This window comes from Platalea leucorodia (genome assembly GCF_965183815.1).
Source record: "Platalea leucorodia genome assembly, chromosome: 6".
Taxonomy (NCBI): Eukaryota; Metazoa; Chordata; class Aves; order Pelecaniformes; family Threskiornithidae; genus Platalea; species Platalea leucorodia.
Genome location: NC_138828.1, coordinates 28,593,690 through 28,620,733, shown reverse-complemented (window position 1 = coordinate 28,620,733; position 27,044 = coordinate 28,593,690). Strand labels below are relative to the sequence as shown.

The following is a 27,044-nucleotide window of genomic DNA, read 5'->3' as shown; positions in this document are numbered from 1 at the left end:
ATTTAGAAAATTACCCTTCAACTTTAAAAGCTATGAATTTGTTGAAATAAAATCATCTGACTGCAATATTTCAGTACTACCATGCAACAACAGAAACCTGGACAAGGGAGTACTGCCAGTCTCTTACATCCTCAGGACCTTTCTCTCATACGCAAGCAGTACTTCCGAGCCCCAGCTTGTGAGCTGTTTCTCCTTTCTGATCTTGGGAGGAAAAAAAAAAAAAAAGTTTCTGATATCAATGTTACACCTATACCTACAGACAGTCTATCTTTTAAATTTAATTCAAGTGTAAAGATGACAGCGAACAAACCCTAGGGTTCTAAAAAGTAGTAGCTATGAAAGGAACTGATGAAGCAATGATATTTGCCACAAGCAATGAATCAATATTTAACTTGCAGGACATTTAGTATTTGAGCAACTGAGAAGCAACACTGGAAGGAATTTCCAAGGTCATCTAGACTACTTCCATAAAGTAAGGGCAAAAATTATTGATATCACTCCTGACATATTTACATGTCTGTTCTTAAAAACATCTTGTGATGGAGATGTTATAAACATCAAATAGAATCTCTTCTACATTGTCTCCTGCAGAGAGGAAAAGAAATAAAAAACATACAGCTTACTTTTCCTTCTTTTTTTGCAGTTGACTTTTAGGCATTTGAAAACTCACTCCTCCCATCAGTTGCATCTGTTTTAATCTAAGCCATTCCAGTTCTCAAACTCCCTTGTATCTACAGACTTTCTTCTGATAGCTGTTGTAGCTGTACTCTGGACTCTCCTCATTTGAGCCATCTTTGTATTTAAACGCTTCCCAGAACTGGAGAAAATTCTGCAAGTGATACCTTGCAGTATTCAGAGTGGAAGAGCTATTTCATACAGATAGTCTGTTTCAATATACCTGCGTGCTGTTTGTCATTTCTCGTAAGAGCATAACACTTAATTTGTGCTTGGCTTGTGCTTGACTATAAACCCCAGAAATTTCTTCAGAATAGCTGCTTTTTATCAACGTCTGTACAGCTAGCTTATTTACATCCAAAGTATTTTGTACTCAGCCTTACTCAACTGTACCCTATTTTTTTTTTCAGATTATTTCTCCACTTCAGGATTCTTGTAAACTTTTCAATTGTGAGACATCTGAATTCTAGTTCTGTCCTCAAATATACTTGCAGGTCCTCCCAGGTTGTTGTTCCAGAAACTAAGACACACAGAAAGCAACAGCAGAAGGATGACCGAAAGACAAAATGCCTTTCAATTTCAATCCTTAAGTGTGTAATTAAGACACTTCTCACTAGATCACCTGTTAAAGCAACAAATCAAAGCAGTGTTAGACAGCTAAAAAGAATGTGTAGGTGAGTTAAAATATGCAAACCATGGCACAAATTATTCTGGTGAGAATATGGTACATAAAGGGAAAAAGGAAAAAAGTTTGCAATAAAAACAGGGTGTGCTCTTTTATTTTTGGTACTATACCATGGGCAGACAAAAATTCATGGAAACAAGCAACATATGGGAAAAATGCAGCTTTGAAAGTACTATTGTCTTAAAGAGAAGAAAATTTATCCTAAAATAAATAACTTCTTTTATTAACTTCTAAGTAACTGTAAATATCTAAAATACTACCATAAAATAAAAAGTTATTCACTTGTCGTCATTTGCTTATGAGAACCTGTCAGACCTCCAGAAAAAGTACATCAGAAACTGATACAATATAAAGTTACAAGCCTAGGTATTTGTAAGATGTTAAGAAATCCAATGGGACAATAAAGGATCATGCAAACGTGACCTGCTAAATTTTTATTTACTTAAGCAGAAAAAGGGAAAAGCCAACTTTGATAGACATCAGCAATAAATGAGATATGATCCAGGCTACGTTTGTTACATGAATAAGACTTTTTTTTTTTTCCAATGCTTCAAGACTAACAGAAGGCAGGGGAAATCTGTAAATTTGGATGTGACAACTGGAGATTTAAGTGCTAATCTAAATTCTTAAAGCCAAAATTTCAGAAAAAAGAAGAGCTATAAGCATATATGCATGGACAGAAGTGCACCAATATATCTGTATAGCTGCACATGCAAATAAGTAGCTAAGGACCTAACACCTCATATATATGTAATACCTACCCTATTAACACATCCAGCCAACATCAATATACATCTGTTTTGGGAACTTGCACCTTCTTTCTAGAAAATGTAGTCCAACCGTTATTTTAATGGGCAAGAAGAAAGTAATTTAGAACTGTCCCACCTTATTAACCAAGGCTTTCTTTCCAGCCCATATATCCTTACATCTCAACAGCCATCTCTACAGGCAAAGAAGAATCTCCCTAGAAACCAAATAAACAACAGAAGTGCAAACAGCATGTTCTGCCTCCTGATTCATCAGAAGCCCTACCTCAAAAGCTTTATTATTGACAGTGATTCCTGGTGGGAGGCAGGGAGAAGGGAACTTTACAGTGAATACAGCTTTGTTTTTCACTTATTAGCATTAGTTGCAATGCTGCCAGATGGAAAGAAAAAACCATCTCTCATCTGCAAACAAAACACATGTATAGAAGACATAGGATCCACTTTTATGAAGTCACTTTTTCATATATCTTAACTATAATTAGCTAAAAAAAAAAAAATACAGTTTCTAATTCAAAATCAAGATCAGTCTAAAGTGTAGTAGTGGTGGAGTACCACAGATCCCTCAGGAAGAACACACTGGAAATCCAGCCCAGTAACAACCCAGATCTTGTATACCGCGCAAAACAGATTCATAACCCTTGAAAGTATTTCAGTATGAGTAGCACTTCACCATCAACCATTAAATATGTAAAACCTTAAGGCTGGATTCATGAGCCTGATACTTCCCGTATATCTAGTTTGTGTCCATCCAACAACAAAAAGCAAATGACACCAACGAATAAAGGCCAATATTTTTCAATAACTGTGGTGTATTTCAAGAATCCTGTAAATGTTCATCATATTAAGTACTGCAACTTTATCTAGTTCTCAATTCAAGTCAAATGAAAATATTTCTACCAAATCAAGTAATAGGAGATCAAGTCTCCAAAGAAAAATCACTTTTGATTTCATATTAATGGAAATAAGATAAAATTTCACAGAGTTAGCTGTAAGCAGCCATTTTTCCTCTCACCTTAAGGGGACACACTTGGATAAAATGGGCAATGACTTCTGTAAAAAGGCTATAAGAAAACCCTACTAGAACTCCGAGAATTCTATTCCTCCACTCCCTTGATATCCTGTAAGACCACAAGCATCTAGGAATGTCATAGAGCACTGAGGGACACTTCTTTGCCTATAGCTGATCTCTTGTTTCGCTCTGTCATTTATCAAACTTTTAATGAAAAACTTTCTTGTAAAAATGGGGGCTTTTTTGGATTTGGTTTGTTTGAGCTTTTTTAAAAGTTTCACTTCAGAAAAATCAAAAGAGGTATTTGCTTGCAGACAAATTTTCTGCAGTTTTCCATCACCTTTCTTAGCAAATAAGGCTCCCAGATTTTTCAAGTTCCAAATTTTTATAAGAATACTGTAACTTCTAAGGGTAGAAGATTTTTGCTAATTCTCCTTTTGTTTAACAAAATTTCCACTGATAGTCTGTTCAGTGATATTTTTTTAAGCAAAAAATTTCGTTTATCTATAATTGACAACCATATATCCTAGCTCAAATGCCAAGTTTTTGAACAGTAACTACTGAAAAATACACTAAATGTGAGAACAGGTCAGAAGAGAACTTATTGCTAACAACATTACTAAGAACACTTTGACCCTACAGTTCATCTTTTGGGGCAAAATTTTTGAACCATTGTTTCCCTTGAATGTATTCAGCTGTTGGCAATGAAGTAAACCAGCAAGATTTGTATTTACTCTTACTCCCAATGCATACAGTGAATGGGCAAATAAAAGTGATATTAACATATTATCACTAAAAGATATTGTCATTGACCACAATAAGAGATATTCCACTTGGGAAACAGAAAAGAAAAAAATCATACTAACTTTAAGTATGTCGTGTAGGTATAAAAAGACTCCCAACTTCCATCTCATTATTTTATAACTGTGCTTAGCTGACAGCAGAATAAGAAAGCAATTCTTTCGCCCTGTAGTTAAACCAAGAGACATTTTTAGACTCTAAAAAAGCCAATGTCATAAGATCATACTTTGTACACAACTGAAAAAGAAAATTAATTGAATGGTAAAATGAAGCATATTTAATGAATGCAAATGAACATGAGCCCCCTGCTGCTGGTCAATACATCAGTGGTTATATTATTTGCAGATGTTTAAGAAAATTAATTTTTTATGTACCTTCTTTGCTAATCAAAGAGCATGTAATTAACTTTCTCTGTGGGAAAAATTGTCATTTTATTCAGTTCAATCATTTGACAGCACAATTAAAAAAACTAATTGTATTTTACCAAAACACAAGCAACAGGGATTTGGAACTACTGGTTCTAGCCTCCCTTTTGATTGCATTTGAGAAAGAAAATGGGGGCCAGTTATATAGAAGGTACATATGTATATAATGACATCCTTTATGAAGCTGTTGTTTTACTAAGAACCCTATTTCACTTCACAAAAGGGCAGTCTAATTCTCTCAATAAAGCAGCTGAAAGGAAAGTAGCAACAAGTAAATGTCCCCCTGCTGTGTGTATGAAAAGTGTACGCTCCCATCATGAAGCAGCCATGCAATCTCACTTGGTGGGGACGCAAGTGCTGGTGCTATTGTATATTCTGTGTGATCTCAAGTGGAGAAAACCATCTGTCCATCTGCCATGAAAAGGACCCCCAGGAACCTCTCCTCACAGATCACTATAGTTTCCTCCCAGACTTTAAACTGATGGCTATCTGTTACAAAAAGTCCTCCTTGAGCCACTTTTACTCAGCTGCTTCATAGGGTTTAGACCGAGGTGACCAATCACGGCCTAACAAAAAGATTAGTGTGTCTGAACACAATGCAATACAGAGAAGCGAGTAACCCTCTTCGCCGTCTCCAGCAACACAATTTAAAGAACACTGAAGGCAGTCAAAGAAAGAGGCTGCTTGGGCATCTGAAAGAAAGACGACAATTTGAGAAGATAACTGTCTTCATTTGAAAGCAAGTGTTCTTTAGAACCGGCAGGAATTTTCCCAAAGACTCAGAAAAATTTTCTGCTGTGTTAGTCCCTGTCCAAGTGCTATTATTAGTAACTAAGCTAAACAATTGCAGTTCATCTCAAAGTATGATTAATGTCAACATAACCATATTGTGCCCCACCAATCTTTTTCTATAAAGTCCCACACTTTACAAGACAAACACACATGTGATAGGAATATGCAGTCACTAGGCTACTAAGCCAAACATATAAACAACATGCCTCAGTAAAAAAATTTAGTCTGGGACTATAATTGAAGTCCAGTTCTAGCAAAACACCAGTCCATAGGAGGGATCAGAGTTCAGGCCTTAGCTGTTGTCCTTCCTGCTCTACACAAAGCAGGAAATCAGAGAGAGATAAAGGACTGACAGCAACATGATCAAGCAAGGAGGGATGATAACATCTTTTGGGATAAATCAAGTCCATCCCTGTGCCTTTAGGACTTCAACATCAACTTCTACCATAGACCATTGGTCTCGACACTTTAATATGTTTCAATAAGATAAATAACGTGCAGAGTGTGATAGCTCCTACGGGCTTTGAGGAACACTGCTACAGCACAGGGGCAGCTGGCACGTACACTATTTTCATGCTTCTGCTTGCATTGTGTTACTACCAGACCAGAAGAGAGCGATGTAGAATTGGAAAGAGTTACAATCACTCCCTTGCTTGGGGAATAACTTACTACTAGTTGACACTAGCCTCCATCTTCCTATAAATTCCTTGTCAGCTCCACACAGCAGGATAATACCCTCTGTCAGGAGGGCAACATTCAGGCTATGCATTCTCCCTGCCCACCATTTTGCAGGAGAAGCTGAGGGTGTGCAAAGACTACTTGCCTATACACATCATCTAGGATACAGCCCAGAAATATAAGGGGCACTTATCCCACCTTGTGCCACTGTTCAAGTCCCCAGACAATCTGTCCCTTAAGATGTTAAATCTGGACATCTTAGATAAGTACACAATGTCTACAAAGTGTGCTTCAGTAGAAGACATCCCACAGACATGTCACCTTTTTTTCCTCTTGACATCACTGCCTTTGCTAAGCTTTGAGAAGCCCTTTTAGCAGTTTACACTTCAACATACCCTGCTGTCACCCACTGCTCAGACAGAGTGAGCGATAAGCACCATCTGAGATAACCTCTAGAATACCAAAATCCACCCTGAGCTAACTTTTCCCAGATGCTGCAGAGAAAAGCTGTATGGAAAAATGTTAAAAGACTATTTTATTATTTTTCCTTTTAAGACTGTGTCAATCCTTAATTATTCTTCATTAGGCTATCTTGAGAGACTCTTTACGAACAAACCAGGCACCTTGTCCCTGCTATGGTATATTCCTCCCCACTTATCTCAGTCTTTGACAACTGGGTTTTCTTCTCAGTATGGATATTTCTTTTAACAACACCAACTGAGGTATTTGCCCCTCTGCCAGCACCCTCCTGAAGCACGTTGAAGACAGTTTCTTGGTGCAGGTACTAAGGGAGCCAACTAGAAAAGGTGCCCTCCTGGATTTGTTGTTTGTAAACAGAGGGGGACTTGTGAGAAAAGTGGTGATTGATGGCTGTCTTGGTCACAGCAACCACAAAGTAGCTGAGTTTCAAATTATTGGCGATAGGAGAAAAACTGCCGGCAACACTTAGATCCTGGATATGGGGAGAGCAGACTTTGGGCTGCTGAAGGAGCTAGTCAGTAAGCTCCCCTGGGAATGTGTTTTTGAAGGTATTGGGATCCATGAATGCTGGTCACTTTTTAAGAGCCATGTCTTAAGATCACAGGAGCAGGCAATTCCAAAGTGTCAGAAGTCAAGCAAGCTGGACAGAAGGCCAGCTTGACTGAACAGAGATCTTCTTCTAGAAGGAAAATGTATGGACATTGGAAGCAAGGACAGGCAACACAGGAGGACTACAGAGATGCTGTTCACCACTGTAGGGAGAAAATTTATGAGGCCAAAGCTCAGTTAGAGTTCAAGCTGGCCAGCACTGTGAAAAATAACACAAAGGGCTTTTTAAAATATGTTAAACAGCAAAAGAAGGATCAGAGAGAACATTGGTGTGTTACTTGATGAGGTCAGTCACCTCACAAATAGAGATGTAGACAAAGCAGAGATGTTTAATGCCTTCTTCACCTCTATTTTTAACATGGATGATGGGCCCTGGGACCCCCAGAGCCCTGTGTTGGAAGACTGTGAATGGGGGGATGATACACTTCCAGCCGACTCTGAACTTGTTCGAGACTTGCTGCTTCAGCTGAATGCTCATAGATCTACGGGGCCCAGTAGGATTTGTCCCAGGGTACTGAAAGAGCTGGCCGATGTTATCACAAGACCTCTCTCCGTTATTTTTCAACAGTCTTGGGAGTCTGGAGAGGTCCTAGTTGACTGGAAGCTGGCAAATGTTATCCCAGTTTTCAAGAAGGTTAAGAAGGAAGACCCTGGTAATTACAGGCCTGTTAGCCTCACTTCAGTGCCTGGTAAAAATATGGAGAAAGTTATTCTGGGAGTTCTTGAAAAACACTTGAGAGACAATATGGTCATTGGTCATAACCAGCATGGGTTCATGATGGGAAAGTCCTGCTTAACTAAATTTCCTTTCATGACAAGGTCACCCATATAGTTGACCAAGGGAAGCCAGTAGATGTAGTGGTTTTGGATTTTAGCAAAGCTTTTGATACTGTCTCTCACAGTGTCCTTCTGGACAAAATGTCCAGCATACTAGCTAGACAAGTCCATAATGTGTTGGGTGAGCAACTGGCTGACAGGTCACGCTCAAAGAGTTATAGTAAATGGGGTTACATCAGGCTGGTGGCCAGTGACCAATGGGGTTCCCTAGGGCTCAGTTTTAGGGCCAGTGCTCTTTAATGTTTTTACAAATTATCTGGATGCAGGAATCGGACATACATTAAGTAAGTTTGCTGATAATAGTAAACTAGGAGGAGCTATGGACTCCCTTGAGGGCAGAGAGGCCTTACAGAGAGATATGGCTAGACTAGAGAGCTGGCCAATCACCAACAGTATGAAATTCAAGAACAAGTGCCGGATTCTCCACCTGGGATAGGGTAATCCTGCTTGTATATACAAACTGGGGGGACAAGAGGCTGGAGACCAGCCCCGCGGAAAGAGATCTGGGGGTTTGGGTTAATGGCAAGTTGAATATGAGTCAACAGCATGCCCTGGCAGGCAAAAGGGCCAACCATGTCCTGGGGTGCATCAAGCACAGCATAGCTAGCTGGTCAAGGGAGGTGATTGTCCTACTCTACACTGCACAAGTGCAGCCCCACCTCAAGCACTGTCAGCAGTTTTGGGTGCCTCAATATAAGAAGGACATCAAACTATTAAGAGTGTGTCCAGAGGAGGGCAACCAAGGTGCTGAAAGGTCTCAAGGGCAACCTAAGAGGAATGGCTGAGGTCACTTGGTCTGTTCAGCTTGGAGAAGAGGTGGCTGAGGGATGACGTCATCACGGTCTACAACATCCTCAAGGGGGGCAGGGGAGGGGGAAGTGCTGATCTCTCTAGTGACCAGCGATAGGACACGAGGAACTGGAATGAAGCTGCATCAGGGGAAGTTCAGATTGGACATTAGGAAAAGGTTCTTCACTGAGAGGGTGATTGGTCACTGGAACAGGCTCCCCAAGGAAGTGGTCGTGACACCAAGCCTGTCAGAGTTCAAGGAGTGTCTGGGTGATCCTTTTAGTCACCTGGTTTAGTCATGCTGGTTTAGTTTTAGGTAGGCCTGCAAGGAGCAGGGAGTTGGACTCGATGATCCTTATGGGTCCCTTCCAACTTGAGATACTCTGTGATTCTATGATTATTCCAGATTTTGACAGCCCAAACAGGGATCTTTAACCTTTTCATTCCACTGCACGCAAAGAGACTTACAAAGTGCAGTGGTATGAAAAAATGTTAATTAATGCTTCCATAAAGAAAGGAAGCGAACATTTGGGTTCAGCAAACAGTGACTTTTCAAGCATAGCATCAGGAAAGTGGGGAATGGGAGAACTAGTTCACAGAGTTAAAACAGTCTGAGCTGAACAGAATGATCACCTTTTGCACAAGTATGAAAAAATCTGTTTGAGTAGAAAAACACATGCACGTTCAGAATTCAGTCATGTTGGTAAGGAAATTAAGATGAAGGTCCAGCTGTATATAGGTGTCTTTTTTTCTGTCCCTCAGAACTGATGTTTTGAACACTTCTGTAAGATCTTTAGTAGCTTGATCTAATCACTTCTAAACAATCAACAATCCTCAGAACAATACTCACTGGGTCTGCAAACTATGAATTAAGATGTGAGAATAGGGAACTTTCCCATAAAGATAAATACTTTTAATTATTTCTACTGTTCAGGCTGTCCCAAGCGCAGCCAGAACTCGTACAATATTACAAAACTAATTTTGTATTCCTAGAAGTAGATATAGACATAATGTTCTTGCTCAGAGACTGGAAAGAATAAACAATAAACTGAACAGTAAATAAATAAAAAATAGTATTTGGGAAAAGAACTATATATCAAAGCTAAAGTAGATGATAATGGCTGTGCATATTAACAGGTATGCACGAGGATCCAAGGTGGGGAGTGGGGAGCAAACAAAAAAAAAAAAAAAGAAAAAAAGAAAAAGAGGCCATACTCAGCTCTCAGATTCCAGAGTAACTACTGATTTCAGTTAAAATCTGTGGGACTACTAATGGCCTAAAGTAATGTATTTGCACATATCAGGTCTGATTATTGTTGGTCAGAATTCCAATTAAAGGCTACTTTTACCTACCATCAGTTAAAAGTAAAATAATACTTGGATATTAGAAATTGTGGCAGTACAAGAAGCTACTTCTATCCCTGCATAAGTGATCTGAGCAGGCATTGCTCACTTGTTCAATTAAGAAGATTCTTCAGGGTTGGGTTGTTTTTAAAACAAAAACATCCTCCAAAAAAGTTCCCAAAAGGTTACTTCAGTTGCAAATTGATGTATTTGCAACTACTTTCACACATAATGATTCAGCAACCTAAGGGAAGAAGAAAGAGCACTACACAAGATCCCATTTCAGTATCCTCAGAAAATGAATATGCCACTGCCAGCAATGATACTTCAACAGATTCCATCTGATTACATCTTGTACTACTGATCAAAATGCAGCACAGAGAGCTGATTACCAAAACTAAAAAGGAGAGGAGAGGAATGCATTGGAGAGAAAGAAACTTCTGCTCTTCAAGACAGTAACTATTGAAAATTATGAATACTTTGTACTTGTAAGTCTTCAGCACACGTTGGTGAATATATTTACATCATTTCTATTTTACAGGTGGAAGAACTCAAATATGAAGACGTTCTACCCCACCTTTACAGTCCTGTAAGGGAACACAATCACAATACAGAACTGTTACTTAGTTGTCCTTGCTGTAATTCATGAAGCACAATGTTTCCTCTAAGGTGCATTCCTTTAAACTTGCTATGAGAGAGCTTTTTCCAGAGTGTTCCAGTTATTATAACACACATTGAAAACAGATTAATTTCTCTCTATTATCCTCAAATGGACTGGAATTGTTTGGAATGTATCAAAAGACCGCCTTGTAACAGCAAATCAATTTTAAGAGAGGAAAAAAAAGTGAGGCTTTCAGTCTTGCTGTATTTCTCCCTCATTGCTGGTGGTTCAGTTTTCAAGGCTCATGCTTCTTTTTAACTGGCCACTCTAACAGCTTATATGCTGCCTCTTAATTGAATGTGCTGAAAGAAAGTCCTCCTACCGCACATTAGGATGTGGCTCAGCCTGGAATTCAAACTAGGGAATTACACAAAGCTGTCCTAAAGTGAAATCCACAACGGTCAGACTTAAATACTAATCTCTCTTCACTAAGATTAGTCTCCCTACACTAAAGAAATACAGCACACTTACATGCTTGCTGCATTGGAAAAACACTTCATCTTCACATACAGAAACATTTCCAGCCTTCTACAAACATGGTTGCCATCATCACAAAAGACACCAACTCTAAGTAAGTATTGACAATGGCTGTCTAAGCACTGGTTCATTTTAAACTGATGCCATGCCACTGTGTCTTTCAGCCTCTCTGGTTCATCAGTATTCTGTGTGCCTACTGCCAGGAACCTCTTGGGAAACTTATGCAAGATGATCCTTACTGAACTGTGGCTTGTTCATAAACACACATAGATAGCTACAGCAAACACCACGATCCATTTCTGTAATACCACTGCGCTCATTTGTAAGTCCCAACTAAAGCCATTCCCCAAGCTGCCTATTATTAGCTGACACAAACCACTATCAAGCATCCACCAGGACAGAGAAGAAAGAAAAGCAGAGTTCAAGCTCAGCACTGCCGTAAGGACCACCTTAACAGTGACCCCACTTTGGTCTACACTTGAGTATGTCTGCAGAGAGCACTTCTCCTGGTACAAGGACCAAACTATGAGTCAGAAAGTATTTTTACTGACGTTTGAGACAGCTGTCCTGTCTGAGGGTGTGAAATCAATAGTACCTTAATCACCTCTATGTCAAGCTGAAGTGACAGTTCTCAGCATTTGTCATCCTTCAACTGGCAGTAACCAGTAGTGCAGCAGTAGAGGTGCAAACATTTGATAAAAAGCAGCAGAAAAGTTGACAGTACAGAGACTCTCCAGCAAACACTTAACAGTATTTTTCATAGTGATGCCATTGGGCATTATCTAGATGTAAACTCTGTGACTGGAGAGGAGAATATTAATACACAGGCTATGGAGTTTATCCTTTCAATCCCCTGCAGCCGTACCCCTATGCTCAGGTATCAAGGCCCATCAAGGGAATCGGAACAAGAGCTTACTCAAGAGGGTATGGGCACAGGGTGGGGAAGAAGAAGAGAGGTGTCTTCAAGCAGCTGGTTCTCATATTCTTAAGAGATTATTAGAGGTATCAGCTAAAGGAAATACCTCCTCAACTCAAGATGCATACACTTTGACTTTCAGCACCACAGTCCTCCATGAAAACCTTACCATCATCTAGTTGAAGCACTGATACGTAAGAAACCTTACATCATTTCCTAGCAGCGCAACTACTACTACTAGCACAAGCTAGGCCTCAGTTGCCGCCAGCTATGCTCTTGCTCTTACAGATTGTACATGATCTTAATCACAGAAATATCTCTGTAGAGTTTATTTAGTGTCCTTCAAACTACAGGGTGCTGTTCTGCTTTCAGATACGCATACAGAAATCTGTCACTGCAATGGCAGCCACACCTCTAATAAAAGATTTTGGTCTCCAATTTTCAATACGTTTTCCTCGTTTCAAAACTCTTTCTGTGTTCTCCATCCCCCACCCCTAATTTCAGAAAAGATCTTTTAAATAGCAATTTTTCAGCATAATCTTAAGCACAGTGTGCTAAGAATGAGTTTATACTTGAGGAATGAGGAAGGAACCTCATTCATAAGCTAAACCTTTAACATACACTTGCAGTATTATTTTTTTCTGTGCTATTCTGTTCAGAGAAGGGATATTGAAAAATACTCAAATGGAAGGTATAATAAATGGATTTTTCCTAAGACAGCATAAACTGCAAATGGGAGAACAAGCAAAGGCCTTAAAACTACTTATTTTCTACAGTCTTCCTCCCATGATATTTACAGCTCTTACACTACAGCCTCTTACTCCTAAGAGTACTAAAATTCTTCAAAAAGGTAGGAAGAGCCAAGTTCATGAGCTAATTGGTTCTGCTTCTTTTTTAAAGAAATAAGAGAAAATAAAACACTTCCCTCCCACAAATCTTTGCTGCTCAGAGGAAGCACCTCCCAGGTACCAACAGACTGAAGCGGTACCAGGAAATGGCACGAGCCAGCTATTTCAGTCAGCGGAAAACAGTGGATCAGCCACCTGGCTTTATGCAGGTTTCCCCTGCTATAGTAAGTTATATTCTACACTATGTCACGATGACTCGGCAGGCAACCTACTGTGTGTCCAAGTTACAGCAGAGTGTGAAAGACTACCAAAAACAACATACTGCTATGTTATACAGTACAGTGCACTGAATTACAAAGAGGATCAAAGAGAAAGATCATTTGATACCCTTCTTCCTCTCCTCAGCACTTCTTCAGCTGAGCTTGTAGAAGAGCCACAGAAGGGTAGGGGAAGCTACTTAGAGGAACTCATGTCCAGCATTGTTCCCTGTACAGCCTCCTTTTCAACCTCCCCAAGAATCTGTGAATTTGTGATCCACTCTCCATTGTAAGCCCAAACAAGACATACTAGCAAAGGTAAACATCTATGAGGGGGGGGAAATCTAAGTCATGTTGCTAAAAACCCTAATTTAAATTCCTAAGCACTTAAAAAAACCTACACGAATCACTAAAGAAATTTTCTAATATACTTGCCCAACACATAATAATTGCAAGATGAGTTTCATGCACAATCAAAACTAAGATGATAATTCCAATGCCTAACACAGACTAAACTAAAAGTACTGATTTTAACAGACCTTCATGTATTTCCTCATGTAATTCATCTCTACACATTCTAAAGAAAACTATACCTTCTTTAGACTTGACAACTTCCTGCTCAATTTAAGACAGTGTAGGACAAACTATTGTTGCTTAAAAGTTACATTGCTTCTTGGTTGAGCATGTCTAAGCAGAAGTCTCTGAAATCATTGTATTTATTTTCAGAACATTCTAAAAGAAAAGGTAACATCTCAGTTTTATCACCTCTGTTATTACACTCTTTCTTCATTCCATTTATTGTTTCTTTGCCCTACAAAAGGCTGTCATCATATCTTTGATAATTATAAGAACATACATTTCTAGTAAAAAGATTTGCATGGGTGTATAATAACTTCATATTTCTTTAAAAAGCTTGCCAGGCATCATCATCTGTTTCAAAGCTTTTCAAGCACAAGAAGAAACAATTCCCCCTAAACATGCATGCAATATTTACGACTGCATGTAAATGTCTGGTCCTATACACATACATCGGCACATATAAACAAGAATCAATTGTAATACGATGTGTCCCCCCTCAAAAAAAGCATACACACATAAAAAAAAAAAAAAAAAACCAACACAAAGCGACAGAAGAGCAGGGGAGGAGCAGGAAGAATAAAAAGTTTCATGGTGTGCATCACAGACCAGACTGTCTTCTAACATACTTAAAAAGCCGTTTTAAGGAAAGCACAATGATCAGCTTTTCTTCGTGAACACGAAGGATGGGACAAGTGGTTTACTTCACAAATAAGGAAATTGTAGCTAGCCTGCTAAGAGCTAGGCAACCTATGGAAATATTTAAATACTAGATTATTTTAGCTTAGGCATATCTATGCATCTGCAATTTCTTGCACTACACATTTACCTATTTACAGAGCAGCACATTTTTAACTGAGGAGACTATTTATGTGAGGCTGTTGCACTTAATCACAAAACTAAGGCAGATCCAACAACTTGTTGAGCTATGAATGATTAGACACTGCAGTTGTGAACCACATGGAAGGAAATACCTGACAACAATGGCCTAGATACATTTGCTCCAGAGAACAGAAGCGTGAATAAGATTATCTCCTTGGGTATCAACCCGACCTCTATTTCTAAAGTTGTTCAAGTCTACATAGAGAAAAAATAGCTGTATTTGCTTGAAAGGCACATATGAATCTTGCACTTTCAAATTTGTCACTCAGTTCTGAAAATTTGTCCTGACATTTATTTTTATTGAGCTCTCACAAACAGCTTCTTCTGCTTAACTTAATCTCATGAAAAGACGCAAGCAGATGAATTTAAGCAGACACTGCTCTACTGTAAGTGTAACCAGTAAAAACACGACAGTCTACAAGCTTCCATAAAGTGAGCCTGCAGCATCATGTTCACTATTGTGTGTATTATATAACTGCAAGCTGCAGCTTTAATCGTATACGGTGAAAACTGTTTCTTGCAGCCTGTATTATTCTATGCCTTCTTACCTCTTCTTAATAGTTCTAAGTAAGCAGTTAGATTTCCTTTTTGTGGCTGATCTAGGAAATCAACTGAAAGCACAAAGGGGAAAAGTGTTGTGTGTAGACAAGCCTTCCTGAAGAGGCTGTAGTTAGCAACTCGACTCAAGTTCTGTGTGTGTTAAAGATGGATGGTTTCACAGGGTTGGTAACTTGAACATATTAATTATATGATTCTATCTGATAATCCAAAAGGCCCTATAAAAGACAGCTTCTGTCAGTCATGCTGTTTTGAAAGCTAGCTGATTTTTACTGCACTAAGTATACAAAAACCAGACAGGTAGACTGCAACCAGTAAATTTAGAAGGGAGTGAGAAAGAGGATGAGTGCTGTAATGCAGGTGCAGCAGTGCTGTTCTTCTGGCAACAAGTTCCCAAGAACTCACTAACCTTTAAGGAAAGGAGCAGGGGGAGAGTTTTGCTAAACAGAACTCAGTTATCCAAGCTTTAAAGACTCTTTAAGGAAACAGATGCCTATATTTAACAATTTAAGAAAGAAAAAAAGAAAAAAAAAAAGAAAAAAATCCAAAACCATACACACTAAAAGCATTGTTCCAGAAGCAGGCTTAATGGCCACTTCTCACACCGCAAGACTCACTGTATTTGAACTGCTTTGACACTTCAGCAGGTTGAGATGGACAGCTGCCACATAGAAGGAAATATAAGAACATATAGTATATGTTCTTTATATTAGATGAGATTAATATTAATGCAGATAATCAAACCTTCCTTTTAATATGCCTTGTTTGACAAAACTGTGCAAGTTCGATAAGTTTTAATTCAAGCCAGAGAAAAACCTTTTATTAATAAATACTTTTGTGGTCAAATCAACCTTTGTTACAACACCACTGACATCAATAATATTACAAAAGACAGAAATCTGGTGCAGTCTGCTGTCAATCAGTTCTCCTTTGAGCCACATTATGTTTCATTCATCATGCTGCACACCCTACCTCCTTACCCAGAGGGAAGGGAATTAAAAGGTCACATCTTAGCCAATAAAATATATTTAGCTATTCTGTGGGGAGAAAACAGTATCTCTAATCAGTCATCCAAACAAGACAACAGACTACCCAGAAGGTTGCATGCTGCTGCACATCAATAAACATCTTTATCTAGGAACTGAAATGAAAAATATCAAACCAGTGAAGGTATGAAAGGAGAACTCAAAGCCCTGTCAGAAAAATTACAAAATTAGAGCTGAGCACTGCATTCAGCAAATAGATAATACAGACATGGCGGAAATAAGTAGTGCTGGGAGCTAGGTTCAGATAGCACACTCTGGAATTTTAAGTAACAGGGAAAAACACTTTGGATACTTTCTATATCTGTCTGTATTTTCTTTTGGGTCTCTCTACCGGTAAACACTTAAGTCAGCTCCTCTTTTCTTTACCTCTCCAGTCTTTACAGAACTACTTCACTGTAATCATAATTTTAAAAAGTAATACCCTGCTGATGCCTATTTCAGGATTCTTTTAATCCCCAAAATTGATTTCTCCTCCATTCTTTCAACCTCACTAATTGAAATGCTCCAGGAAACACTTCTTATGGAACACATGGAAATAAGAAAGAGTGCCTAAATTGTACTTCCACTGCATGTCAAAACAAATATTAGGTGCTTAGGGAGACAAAAACGGTACTGGGATGCTAAGAAAATACATTGATTTTTGCCATCTGTGCTGCTACCAAAATACATACAGCAGATTCCTCGCCTTACCGAAGAACTGTAGCTGTGGAACACAGTTTTCCCACGAGAATTACTATAACCAGAGTAAGACCAACTGGTATTCTCTATCCCCCCCAAAAAACTTGGCTTATGGCATTTCATCTCCTGGATGAACAAGTTTATATACACACAACTACACTGAAACAGGCTTTATAACCTGATAGCAGCAAATTGTATAGTGAAATAGGAGGTACTTCAAATGCCAAACCATAAAGCTCTTTCAGACTGGAACAGAGAATCAAGACGACATGATTATAAAAACAGCACAAAATAGCTGGCTAGGAAAGCAGAATGATGACAGTGTCCATGCCTAGAAAGGGTCTGAAGCCACAGGTATCTGAACACAACAGCAAGAAAAATGCATGTTTCTTGGTGGGAAAGATACAAGAGAAAGAACAAAGGAACAAACATTGCCTCTGGCACAAAAAAACCAAAACCTGCAAACCCCATCATTTTACGTGCAAGCTATAGTGAACATACATACACAGTGTGTCACAGCAGTTGGAGATAAAAACCATCTCCTTTGTCAATGCAGAATTAAAGAAATGTATGGCATGTAGGCATTCCTACTTATATAATACTGTTTGCCTTTTTTTTTTTTTTAAAAGGAATAAATTCATTATAAAGTTCTTCCTCAAAAGAGAAGAAAAAAAAAAAAATTGCCTCCCAAGACTGGCCAAAAGGGACATGCAGAACCATACATATTGCCTACTAGCCTTCCTGCTGACCAAGTTTGAACTTTCTGTACTAATAGACTTGACTCCTACTCCTGCCAACATCATCCGACTCCAGGAGTGGGCTCTGAGGACCACTTACAGAATGAGACATCATGGCACACGACCGCAAGTGTCAGAACTTCACCCTTATAATATATAAAGGATCAATTCACTGAAACATGCAAGCATACATTAATTTCTGTTGAAGTCTACAGGTCTGAGGTATACACGTGAATGATTTCTGGAAGAGAAGAGTCTGAAGAATCTACGAAAACCTAAGTATTTCTTATAACTCTCTTGAATTGGGAGTATCCCTGTGCTTTCTGCACGTGTTACTCTTTCCACAACAGTATAATTCTTGGCACTTGGTAAGAAGTATCCAGCACTGTGCTTGACTGTTCCTCATAAAAGCTGATTATGCTCCCACAGCCATTTAAAGGAAGATTCAAATGTATGAAATAATTGCGTACATACCTACGTTTTTGTTCATCTTTTACAGTCGAGAAACATTACTTTACAGTAAATAATAAATCTGGCAAAGGAAAAATAATTTATTATGCTTAAAATAATTTTAGCCACTCAATTTGCCCCCCAGTCCTATGTGCAGAAGGCTAACTGCCAGCAGTGACTGCAGCACTAGTTGCAAGCATGGGATTTAAGCTGGCACTCTTGTTAGAGCTGAGGTAATTTAAGAGGAATGTCAGCATGCATTTACTTTTCAAACTTTATTACTCTGCTTTAAGAAGAGAAAGAATGCCTGCTATTGTCATTTTAAAAATATTTACAAAATCTTTGGCATCTGGTTTTAGTCCTGCAGAATTAAAATCAAAACTCTAATATCTCCTCACATTGTGCTTCTTTTATAAGAAAATAGAAAACAGTAATTAAAAAAAAAAAACCAACACATTTAGTGAAAACAAAGTTTTTAAAGAGAAATGTGACCACTCTTCAGTCTAGACAAATTTCAAGGCTACTGTGGAATTAAAAGGAGCTCCATGTGGACAGCTCTGCAAGCTATGAGCAGTTGTGAATCTGGCTGCCTTTGATATGCAAGCCATCCAAACCCAGTTTCCTTTGAATGTGCAAGTTCCTACCATGGAGAGCCACAAGGGGATGAACATCTCAAGCTAGTGAGATCTACACCAGTTGCATAACTTTAATCCTAAATCAGAGGCCGCATTCTCACCTTCCTGTCTGCAGACTGAATTTCCCTCTCTTCTTTTGGTGAAGAACAATGTAATCTATTTTTAAATAATCTTTATTTCTCTTTAAAGAGCAGGGTGATGGAAACTGCCCTGGCGACCATCTGGCAGCAGCCTTTGCTCACAGCATAGGGATGTTTCAAAAATCACCTCTGTACCACAAAGGCTTTCCAAAGTCATCTCTAACAGACATGTATTTTATTATTACAGAAACCCAGGGAAGAAATGTAGAAGCTGAGCAGAATAAAGCAGCAAAATGGAATCATGTAGGGAAGTAAAGAGGCAATTTACTCTTTGGCTTCACAAATAGTGGGCAACAGAAAAACCACTGCGTTTCCATGACACTTTTCCTATTAAACCAAATGCCTTTCTGAACACAGTAGTCCAAATTTGTAATAGCAGCATTAAGGATGAAAACAAAAGCCCATCCTGTCCAGTCAAAAAGGAATTCTAACGCAGTGAACCAAATGAAGAAACAATTTATTCGCTCTATCCCCTCCTGCTCTGCCTAGTGCCTGCTGTCAGGCAGGCACGGTACTGGGGGGTGGTGCCACTCAGCCCTTGTTCCCTCAGACAAGACTCCCGAGAGGATGCCATTTTGAGGTAGACACCTGTCCACTGGCAACAAGCATGAGAGCATCAACTCATTTTAAGCTGTCCAAAGTGATGCTATCACATGGCAACACCTTTCAGTCACTACAAAACTTGCTTCCAAACTGAAATAGCTACCCAGAGGTGAAAAGCTCCATATCACATTTCTAATCCCCTTACCAGCTAGTCCTCTCTGCAATTTTTTATTTTATAATGATTCATACAAGTTTTCCTGATCTTACGAATCTTGCTCCCTTAAAAAGGTTTCCCAGATCACTTCATTTTGACTTTCATCTAGCGAGGATTTTTACAATGCATGTGAGGAATATTCTGTTGCTCATTATCTATTTGATAAAGCATACTTCTTAAGAAAAAAGGTCAGGTAAAAATTGGTATAATGTGGAGCTCTAGTGGTAGTGGGGAAGTAAAGCAGCACATAACACCAACTGTGAAACAGTAGATACTGACCTTTAGTATGAAAGCAGTAAGTGAAAACATTGTAACAGATGAATTTAAAGAAGGAAAAGGGAGGGAGCTTGGCATCAAAATCAACAATATTTCAGGCTCACAGAATACATCTTTGCATACAATATGACAAGCAATCCTCATTTTTAGTGCACAAACTTGAATCTCGTAATTCATTGCAGTTAAGCAACAGAAAAAAATAAACACTGTATGCTCATGTTAGCCTCAAAGGAAGAAATTATACATAGTACAGCAGGAAACCAATGTTCCTTACCAAAACTAGCTGGGAGTTGAGTAATTCTGTGCACTCTTTTAAAACAGTCCTAGTCACATATATCGTCCTTTTCATGCTAGCCATGGTAACTCCTGTACCAGCCAGTAAATACTCTGCTCTCGGTTGTATCATCAGCAAAATACCGTACTAACATTGCAGTCAGTTTTAACACGGAGATTCAGTAGTCCTTTCAGACTGATGAGTTTGGCAGGAATTAAACCCTAAACTAGAAGAGCTCCGTCTTTATACACACAGTACTATCACACATCCTATTGGCAAACGTCATCAGCTTAAGTCTTGTTGACAGTCGATATTCCACCTGTAAACGAGCTCTTTTTTCAAATAGAGTGGCAGGACATGCAAAGCATACTGTCTCTCTAGTATGCTTCATCACACAGGGGATGCTGGAATTCCTACGTCACCCTGTGAAATACTGGCGTTATTTTCTTAACTTTTAAGATGCCATTGGAACTTGGGTACATATTGTAGAAGTTCTTAAAGCTAAAACAATATTGAGTTATCAGACTGACAAAAAGCAGCACGAAAAACACAGGAAACATTGCAGAGTATGTGCACAAAGAAGCGATCCCAGTGTTCAGAGGCCCCATCTCCAAAGTCAAGCAACATCACTGGTTGCATAAACACACACAGTTTTGAACCCTCAGTATGAAACCTGCAATCCCTTCCTAGGGATTACTTTCATCCATGACTACAGAAAAATGAAACTGAAAAGCTCTGGTATATATATTACTGGTAATTTGCAATGGACTCTCCACCTATTTCGATCCATGTTGTAAGTTGTTCAACATTTTTAATAGGAACTTTTGTTCTACTTCCCAAGCTGAGCATACAATGCCTTGATTCAGTACTACCCCATTTAAGACAGAATATATTACTTCTTGCTAGGGTAGATCATTAACTTATGAAAAAGTGTTACCATTTGGCATCACCCAGCCTAACTGGGGTTTGTAACTAGCATTAGTTCCAACCTAGTGCCTCAGTGGCAAGAGAGGATTCTGGGCTTTGCACCTTTTCCACCCAAGGTAAAGCTGTTGATTGAAGAGGCAGCCCCTGGATCTGACTTCTGTGCATTTGGAAAACATGGGATGCAAAAACGCCCAGAGTTACAAGCCTCAGAGAGGAGATTTCCAAGCTGTGTCTGTTACCTGGTGGGCAGTTGCACTCTGGAGGCACTTCTCTCGCTACTCGTATTTTTGCCAAGTGCTCGTAGGATTTCTGTGGGCAAGAGAAGGAGCGTGAGGGCACTGGGCGAGCTCCCTCCACCGCAGCCAGCGTTCCCGACCCGCACGGCCACAAACTGGGGTTTACCGCTATTCCACAGGGTGCGCAGCCAGCGACGACTTCTTCCCTTGGACTCGACCCAGGGTGTCTCACTGACTTCTCCACCCCCACAACAACAAAAACAAGCCCCACACCACCGACGGGCTCTCTCCCACCTCCGCCCCAAGTGCCCCCCCAGCCTACTTTTTTTTTTTTTTTTTCTTTTTACATAGGCGGTCGAAAAACGCAGGGACCGAGGCTCGGGCAGGGCGGCAAGTTACGGCTGAGAAGAGCCCCCCCAGCCCGCCCGCCCCAGCAGCTGGGGGCCCCCGGCCCCGGCGCTCCCCTCAGGCCGCTTCCCGCCCGGCCCCGCCGGCGGCCGGGGATGCGGGCTCCTTTTCCCCGCTTCTCCCCCACCTCCCGCCCGCGGAGCCGCTCCCCTCATCGCCTCAGCCGGCCTCCCGCCGCCCCGCACACATCATCCCCCACCCCCGGCAGACACACCGGCTGAGAGCAGCCACCCCGGTCCCGCACACCTGGGCGAGAAGTCGCTCCACTTTCTCCTGCATCATCGCGTTCAGCTGCTCCAGGGAGTAGCCGGGCAGCGGCGGGAGCGGGGCGGCGGCAGAGAAGTCCCCTCGGGCGCCCTCGATGGCCGCGACCCTGGCCTGGAGGTCGCTGGTCCGCACCCCCAGGTAGACGCAGGAGGCGGCCGCCAGCGCCGAAAGGAGAGCCGCCAGCGCCGAGCCGCCCGGCCCGGCCCGCCGCGGGCAGCGGTCCCCGCCGCAGCCGGGCTTCCCGCTGCCATCCCGTCCTGCGGCTCCTCGGCTCTTCCCCAGCATGCTTTTACACCCTTCAGCTGCGGCGGCTTTGATTTCCTTGCCTCCGCCCCCCATGGAGGCAATTAGTTTACAAACAGCGGCAACAAAAATAATAACGGTAAAGTACGAGAAAATAAATAACAAAAAGGCGAAACGATAATTTTTTTTTTTTTTTTTAAAATGCAATAAGTAGAAGAAAAGCCCGCAACCGGCTCACGCACTTTGAAGGCGAAGCGGCGGCGGGCACCGCAGCCCGCACCGCACGCCGCTCGGCAGCGGGTCGCCGCTCAGCCCCTCAGCCGGGGCGGGGGTGACCGGGGCCGGGGGGGGCCGAGGATCCTAAAGCCGGCAGCCGGGCTGGGTGCGGGGCGAGCCCCCGCGGCTTCCACCCGCCCTTCGGAGGGAGCAGCGTGCTCTGCTAGCGGCTCGCCACTTGTCAGGGAGGTTTTCAGGCGCGGGGCGGGAAGCGCTTCCCCCCCCCCGCCTCCCGCTCTCCTCCCCGCCGCCGCCGCCGCCGGCGGACTTGTTGCTCCCCCCCACCTGCCTGCCGGCGCCCAGCAGCCGCGCCAGGCGGGAAGCCCGCAGGCGGCCGGCAGCCGCGTCGCCCCGCCGGCAGGCAGCCCCCGCGCTGCCCCGCTGTCAGCCGCGCCGCGCCGCGGAGGCACCGCCGCCCCCGCCCGCCCGCCCGCCGGCCGGCCCGCCTCCCCGCCCGCCTTAGCATAATTTATTCACCTAGGCGGAGGAGCAGGCTGGGAGCTCTCTTTGCATAATGTATGCACGGCGCGCGGGGCATTAGACTAACAAATGAGGGGGGCGCGCGGGGCGCCGCGGCCCGGGCCGGGGGAGCGGGGAAGGGGCCGCGGGAGGCGGCCGGCCCCGCCGGGGGAAGCTCTGGGAAACGGCGCTGATTTACGGCGGGTTGTGACCGGGCTGTCGTGCCCAGGGTGCGGGCATAAAGCACGGGGAGCGCGCCGTCCTCCCCTTCTTTTTTTAGAGCGCGGAGGATGAACGTGTACAACTCGGCAGCGGCCCCGCAGCGAGCGTGCACACGCGACGCGAGGGCTCGCTTCCAAAGGAGCAGCACGCGCTAACTCCCTGTGGCATGGAGTCGGCTTAATTTTGGCTGATTTGCCTTCCGTTTGTTTATTTACCCAGTCGCTTCTTCACTGTGTCGTGCACACCAACCCGTTTTCATTGCCCCTGGTTTGTACGACTGGAAAAGAAGCATCAACATCCGAAGAACTGCACGCGTGGCCTGGTGAAAAGCTTATTGGTTTCTGTTCCTTTCCCCTCTCCCTCTTATCTTCCAAATGCTGCATTTACCTGTTGTCGTTTGGTTCTCATCTTGGCATTACCACGCTGCATCTCCTATGTAGCACTTGGCGTGACATTTCTTGTGCCCAGCAAACTTCCTGAACCAGAGAAACTTCTCAAAGCAGGACCAGACTGAAGGAACACGTAGATCACCCTAGTTGGCATTTACTCACCCAATACTGACTACTTACAAGATATAAAGACTCGTGGGATAAAAAAGAGACTTGTCCAACTATGGCACTTCTCAGATAAGACCGAGAGTGCTGGTGCATACTACAAATCAAGTTTCCCTATGGAGTCATATTTGTGAGGTTTTACTACCTATTGTTTCCCAAGTATTCAAGCAATCACAACTGCCATGAAGACATGGATCCAAAAAGCTTTGTGGGTTTCAGTATAATTACTTAGACTTTGAATAAAGCGTACCAGAAGTTTACAGCTAGTCATTTATTCTTCGTGATTTGTCTTTCTCCTTTCTAAAAAAAAGTTTCATGGACTAGTCAGGGAGAAGAAATCATGATGACATAGCCCTAGGTGATAATTTCTTCACGATAAACAGTTAACAGTTGCAATCGACAGTTGCAAACAAATTCCCCCAAGCAGCACATACCTTATGATCAGGACTTGCAAATAACAACAGCTCTTTTCAAAACAAGGACTTGCTCACAGACTATCTCTTGGCAATAAGAAGACAAAATGGTATTTGGAACGAATAAGCTGGCAGAAGAAAAAAAATAATACCCACATGCTCTTATTTGGTGCATAGCATGGGCTCCCTGAGCGTGGTATGAGCAGTACCCAGGCTGCCTCGGAGCGGCTGGCGGGCCAGCGAGGCGCTGGGAGCCATCGGCGCCAGCTCCAGCGCTTAACATTACCCCCTGCTGTTAGTAGCCAGCGCCATTACTCACCCCTGCTCGTGGTGACATCCAGCAAAGCAAAGCTGCAAACCCTCCGGATACGATGATCCTCTCCGGTTTATGCAGGGGGTTATGAGGCGCCGCTGGGAGCAGGACGGCTGCCCGCACCCCGCCGCTGCCTGTGCCGTGCTCAGGTGGGTGCTGCCTCGTCCAGGCCAGGGTGAAATTTCCTCCCGAGATCAGCTCTTATTTCAGTGCAGATATGGACGTTCTCTGACTGCTTCAGTACCCCATATGAGGCACAGACAACCGTGTACCCATAGATCAATGTGACCTGGCTCAATGTTTTGCTTGGCCGAAAGATGCAGTCTTTCTGTCCAAGTATCTTTCTGTCCCAGCATCATGCCGTCCGTTTGTTTTGGACAAGGCATATTCCACATCAGAAATGAAATACCCTGAGACAGAAAGTCCCTTGTTGCATTAGGTTTACACATACTTGCCATCGTAAAGATCACCAAATGAGCCAGACCACCATGTTTCTGTGGGACACGATGCAAAGCCGCTTTCCTACTGAATAACAAATCTCATGCTAAATGTTTCTTATTCTGAAGAAGTGTGATGAGAAACCTTTATTTTTCTGTCTGGGACAAATAGAAAATTCTGCCATACTAGAATCAAAGCCCAAACCAGGCAAGAACAACTTGAAAATACCCAAGAAATGGTTTTCGTGCTTTTTTTCGCAGTGGGTAGCTATACCACTACGCACTTGGGAGAAATGTCAGCCCTGCCTGGTCTCACCTCTAAAGAGAGATGAGGCTCACCCACTCCTTGTGGGTGTGTCTGCTCACATGGATCCTCAGACAAAGAGAAACATGATGAAGAGTGAGAGGAGAAAGATCAGTGCAAGCCTTCATCCTTGCTCCAGCTTAAAGTTACATTTTTCTTTTTGCCAAAGCTTGGTTCTGGGAAAGTTGTCATCTAAAAGTTTGTTTAAAATGCTTAGAAATTATTTGACAATGACAGAATTTGAGAATAAATTATTTCCAATAGCTTTTTTCCCTAATGTGTTTTCACATAGAAATAGATACCAGAGAGTCTTCGAAGATGCAAGTTAGCAGTGTCCTCTTCTTACAGAAAAACCATGGCGATTTTCCTGATGGAGGCATATTTATCCACCTCACAGCAAGGCTGGTCCAGAATAGGCTAGACTGGACTACAGAATCTGAGCAGCAAGCTAAATTAAGCACAGTCTGATTAAATCTAGCACAGGAGTTGTTCGTGGAGGTGAAGAACATAACACAGCTGGTTTACCTGTTATAAAATTTTCTGGTCACGTCTGCCCGAATCGAGAGCATTAAGCAGCTGTACCCTCCCGTGTTCAGTTACTTGATACCATCAAGTGGACAACTGGCAGCTTTGCAGTATGCCTACCCCGTCTAAACACAATAAACCGGAGAAAAAACATGTAAGACTCAGCCTTGCTGCTTTTGCTGGCTTTCCACAAGCGGGAGGCAGAGCGAATCCAGGACATGCGTATGTTCAGTGCCAGTGAGCCTGCTTCTTATTTTGCAGCCATGATGATGCCAGAGTCAAGAAGGCATCTACTTAGGATCATAGCTAAGATTGAAACCAGATTGCTATAGCACTTTTGAGAACGCTATCCATGCAATGAAAGAACTGGTTTTCTTTTTTTTTTAATCTCTCTCTTTAAAAAAGCCACTATTTTTTACTTCTTTATTGGTGAAGATTTATAGGTTTTGAATTAGAGAGAGTAACTTGGTCTAAGGAGTCAAACGCCTACTCCAGGAGTAAACCAGATGGCTGTTCACATGGGCAGGCAGTAATTTAACTGCTTGCAGTCAGGAACTGTATCTCAGATGTTGCTGGTCACACTTAAGGTGATACACCATGCAAGTTCAGGTTACAAAACACTTAAAATGCTTAAAAAGCCTGTTTTGTATCTGGTAGCTAGAGTAAAGCAGCCTGAAATTAAGAACTGTACCCCAGATATATTGAGCTGGCCATTAACACGTGCAGGTGGAGTATAAGAAATGGCAGATCTGCAGTACTCCAACTCAAACAGAAGCAAAAAAGGAGGAGAATTTTAAATCAGGTCTGCTGAAGTGCTCATGCACACAGACCTGAGGCAGCCACGCTTCCCACCAGGAGGGGAGTGCTCTCACTTTGAAGATTCGAATCTCTAAACGCCACGTTTCAGCAGATCTCGTGCATGACCAGGCCAAAGGTATTGACACAAGATGCTACTGTTTGCATTTCATGGGTCTGTGTTTGAAGATGTGGATGGTGTTTGCAGATAACAATTTTCCACCAGACAGGACTAGTGTCTGGAGTTCTTTCCATATTTTTATGTCTACAGCATGCCGTATTCTGGCTGACCAATCCACAATCCACTACTGGATTTCTTTACCAGATATAACATAAACTTGTGATTAGAATATGCAAAAACAGATCAGTGAAAAATAAGCACTCAGCTGCTGAAAGGACAAGCCGCCTTCAGTTTGTAAAATATTTTGCATGCATGGTCAAGAAAGGCAGAAGGCAGAGAATAAATACAAGTTGAAATTGGAGTCTGGGACTCTGTTGGAACTGAGATGACACACACAAGGATAAAAGCTTGAATGGTTAATAATGGTCATGCATGCTCCAAGACAGAGTTAAAACCTTCTATTTCAAATGTTCCCGCTTTCAAAT

At 41.9% G+C, this 27,044-nt stretch overlaps 1 protein-coding gene across 1 annotated transcript in view; it reads right to left on the bottom strand.

Moving 5' to 3' along the window:
- Window positions 1-22,236, bottom strand: part of COL25A1 (collagen type XXV alpha 1 chain) — a gene marked incomplete at both ends in the record, with an annotated part of 322,903 nt that extends 300,667 nt beyond the window's left edge. Inside the window, 2 exons of the mRNA XM_082315013.1 lie at window positions 21,226-21,295; window positions 21,877-22,236. Coding sequence (XP_082171139.1) covers window positions 21,226-21,295; window positions 21,877-22,236 — 430 coding nt within the window. The remainder of the gene's footprint in view (window positions 1-21,225; window positions 21,296-21,876) is intronic.
- Window positions 22,237-27,044: the final 4,808 nt, after the last annotated feature.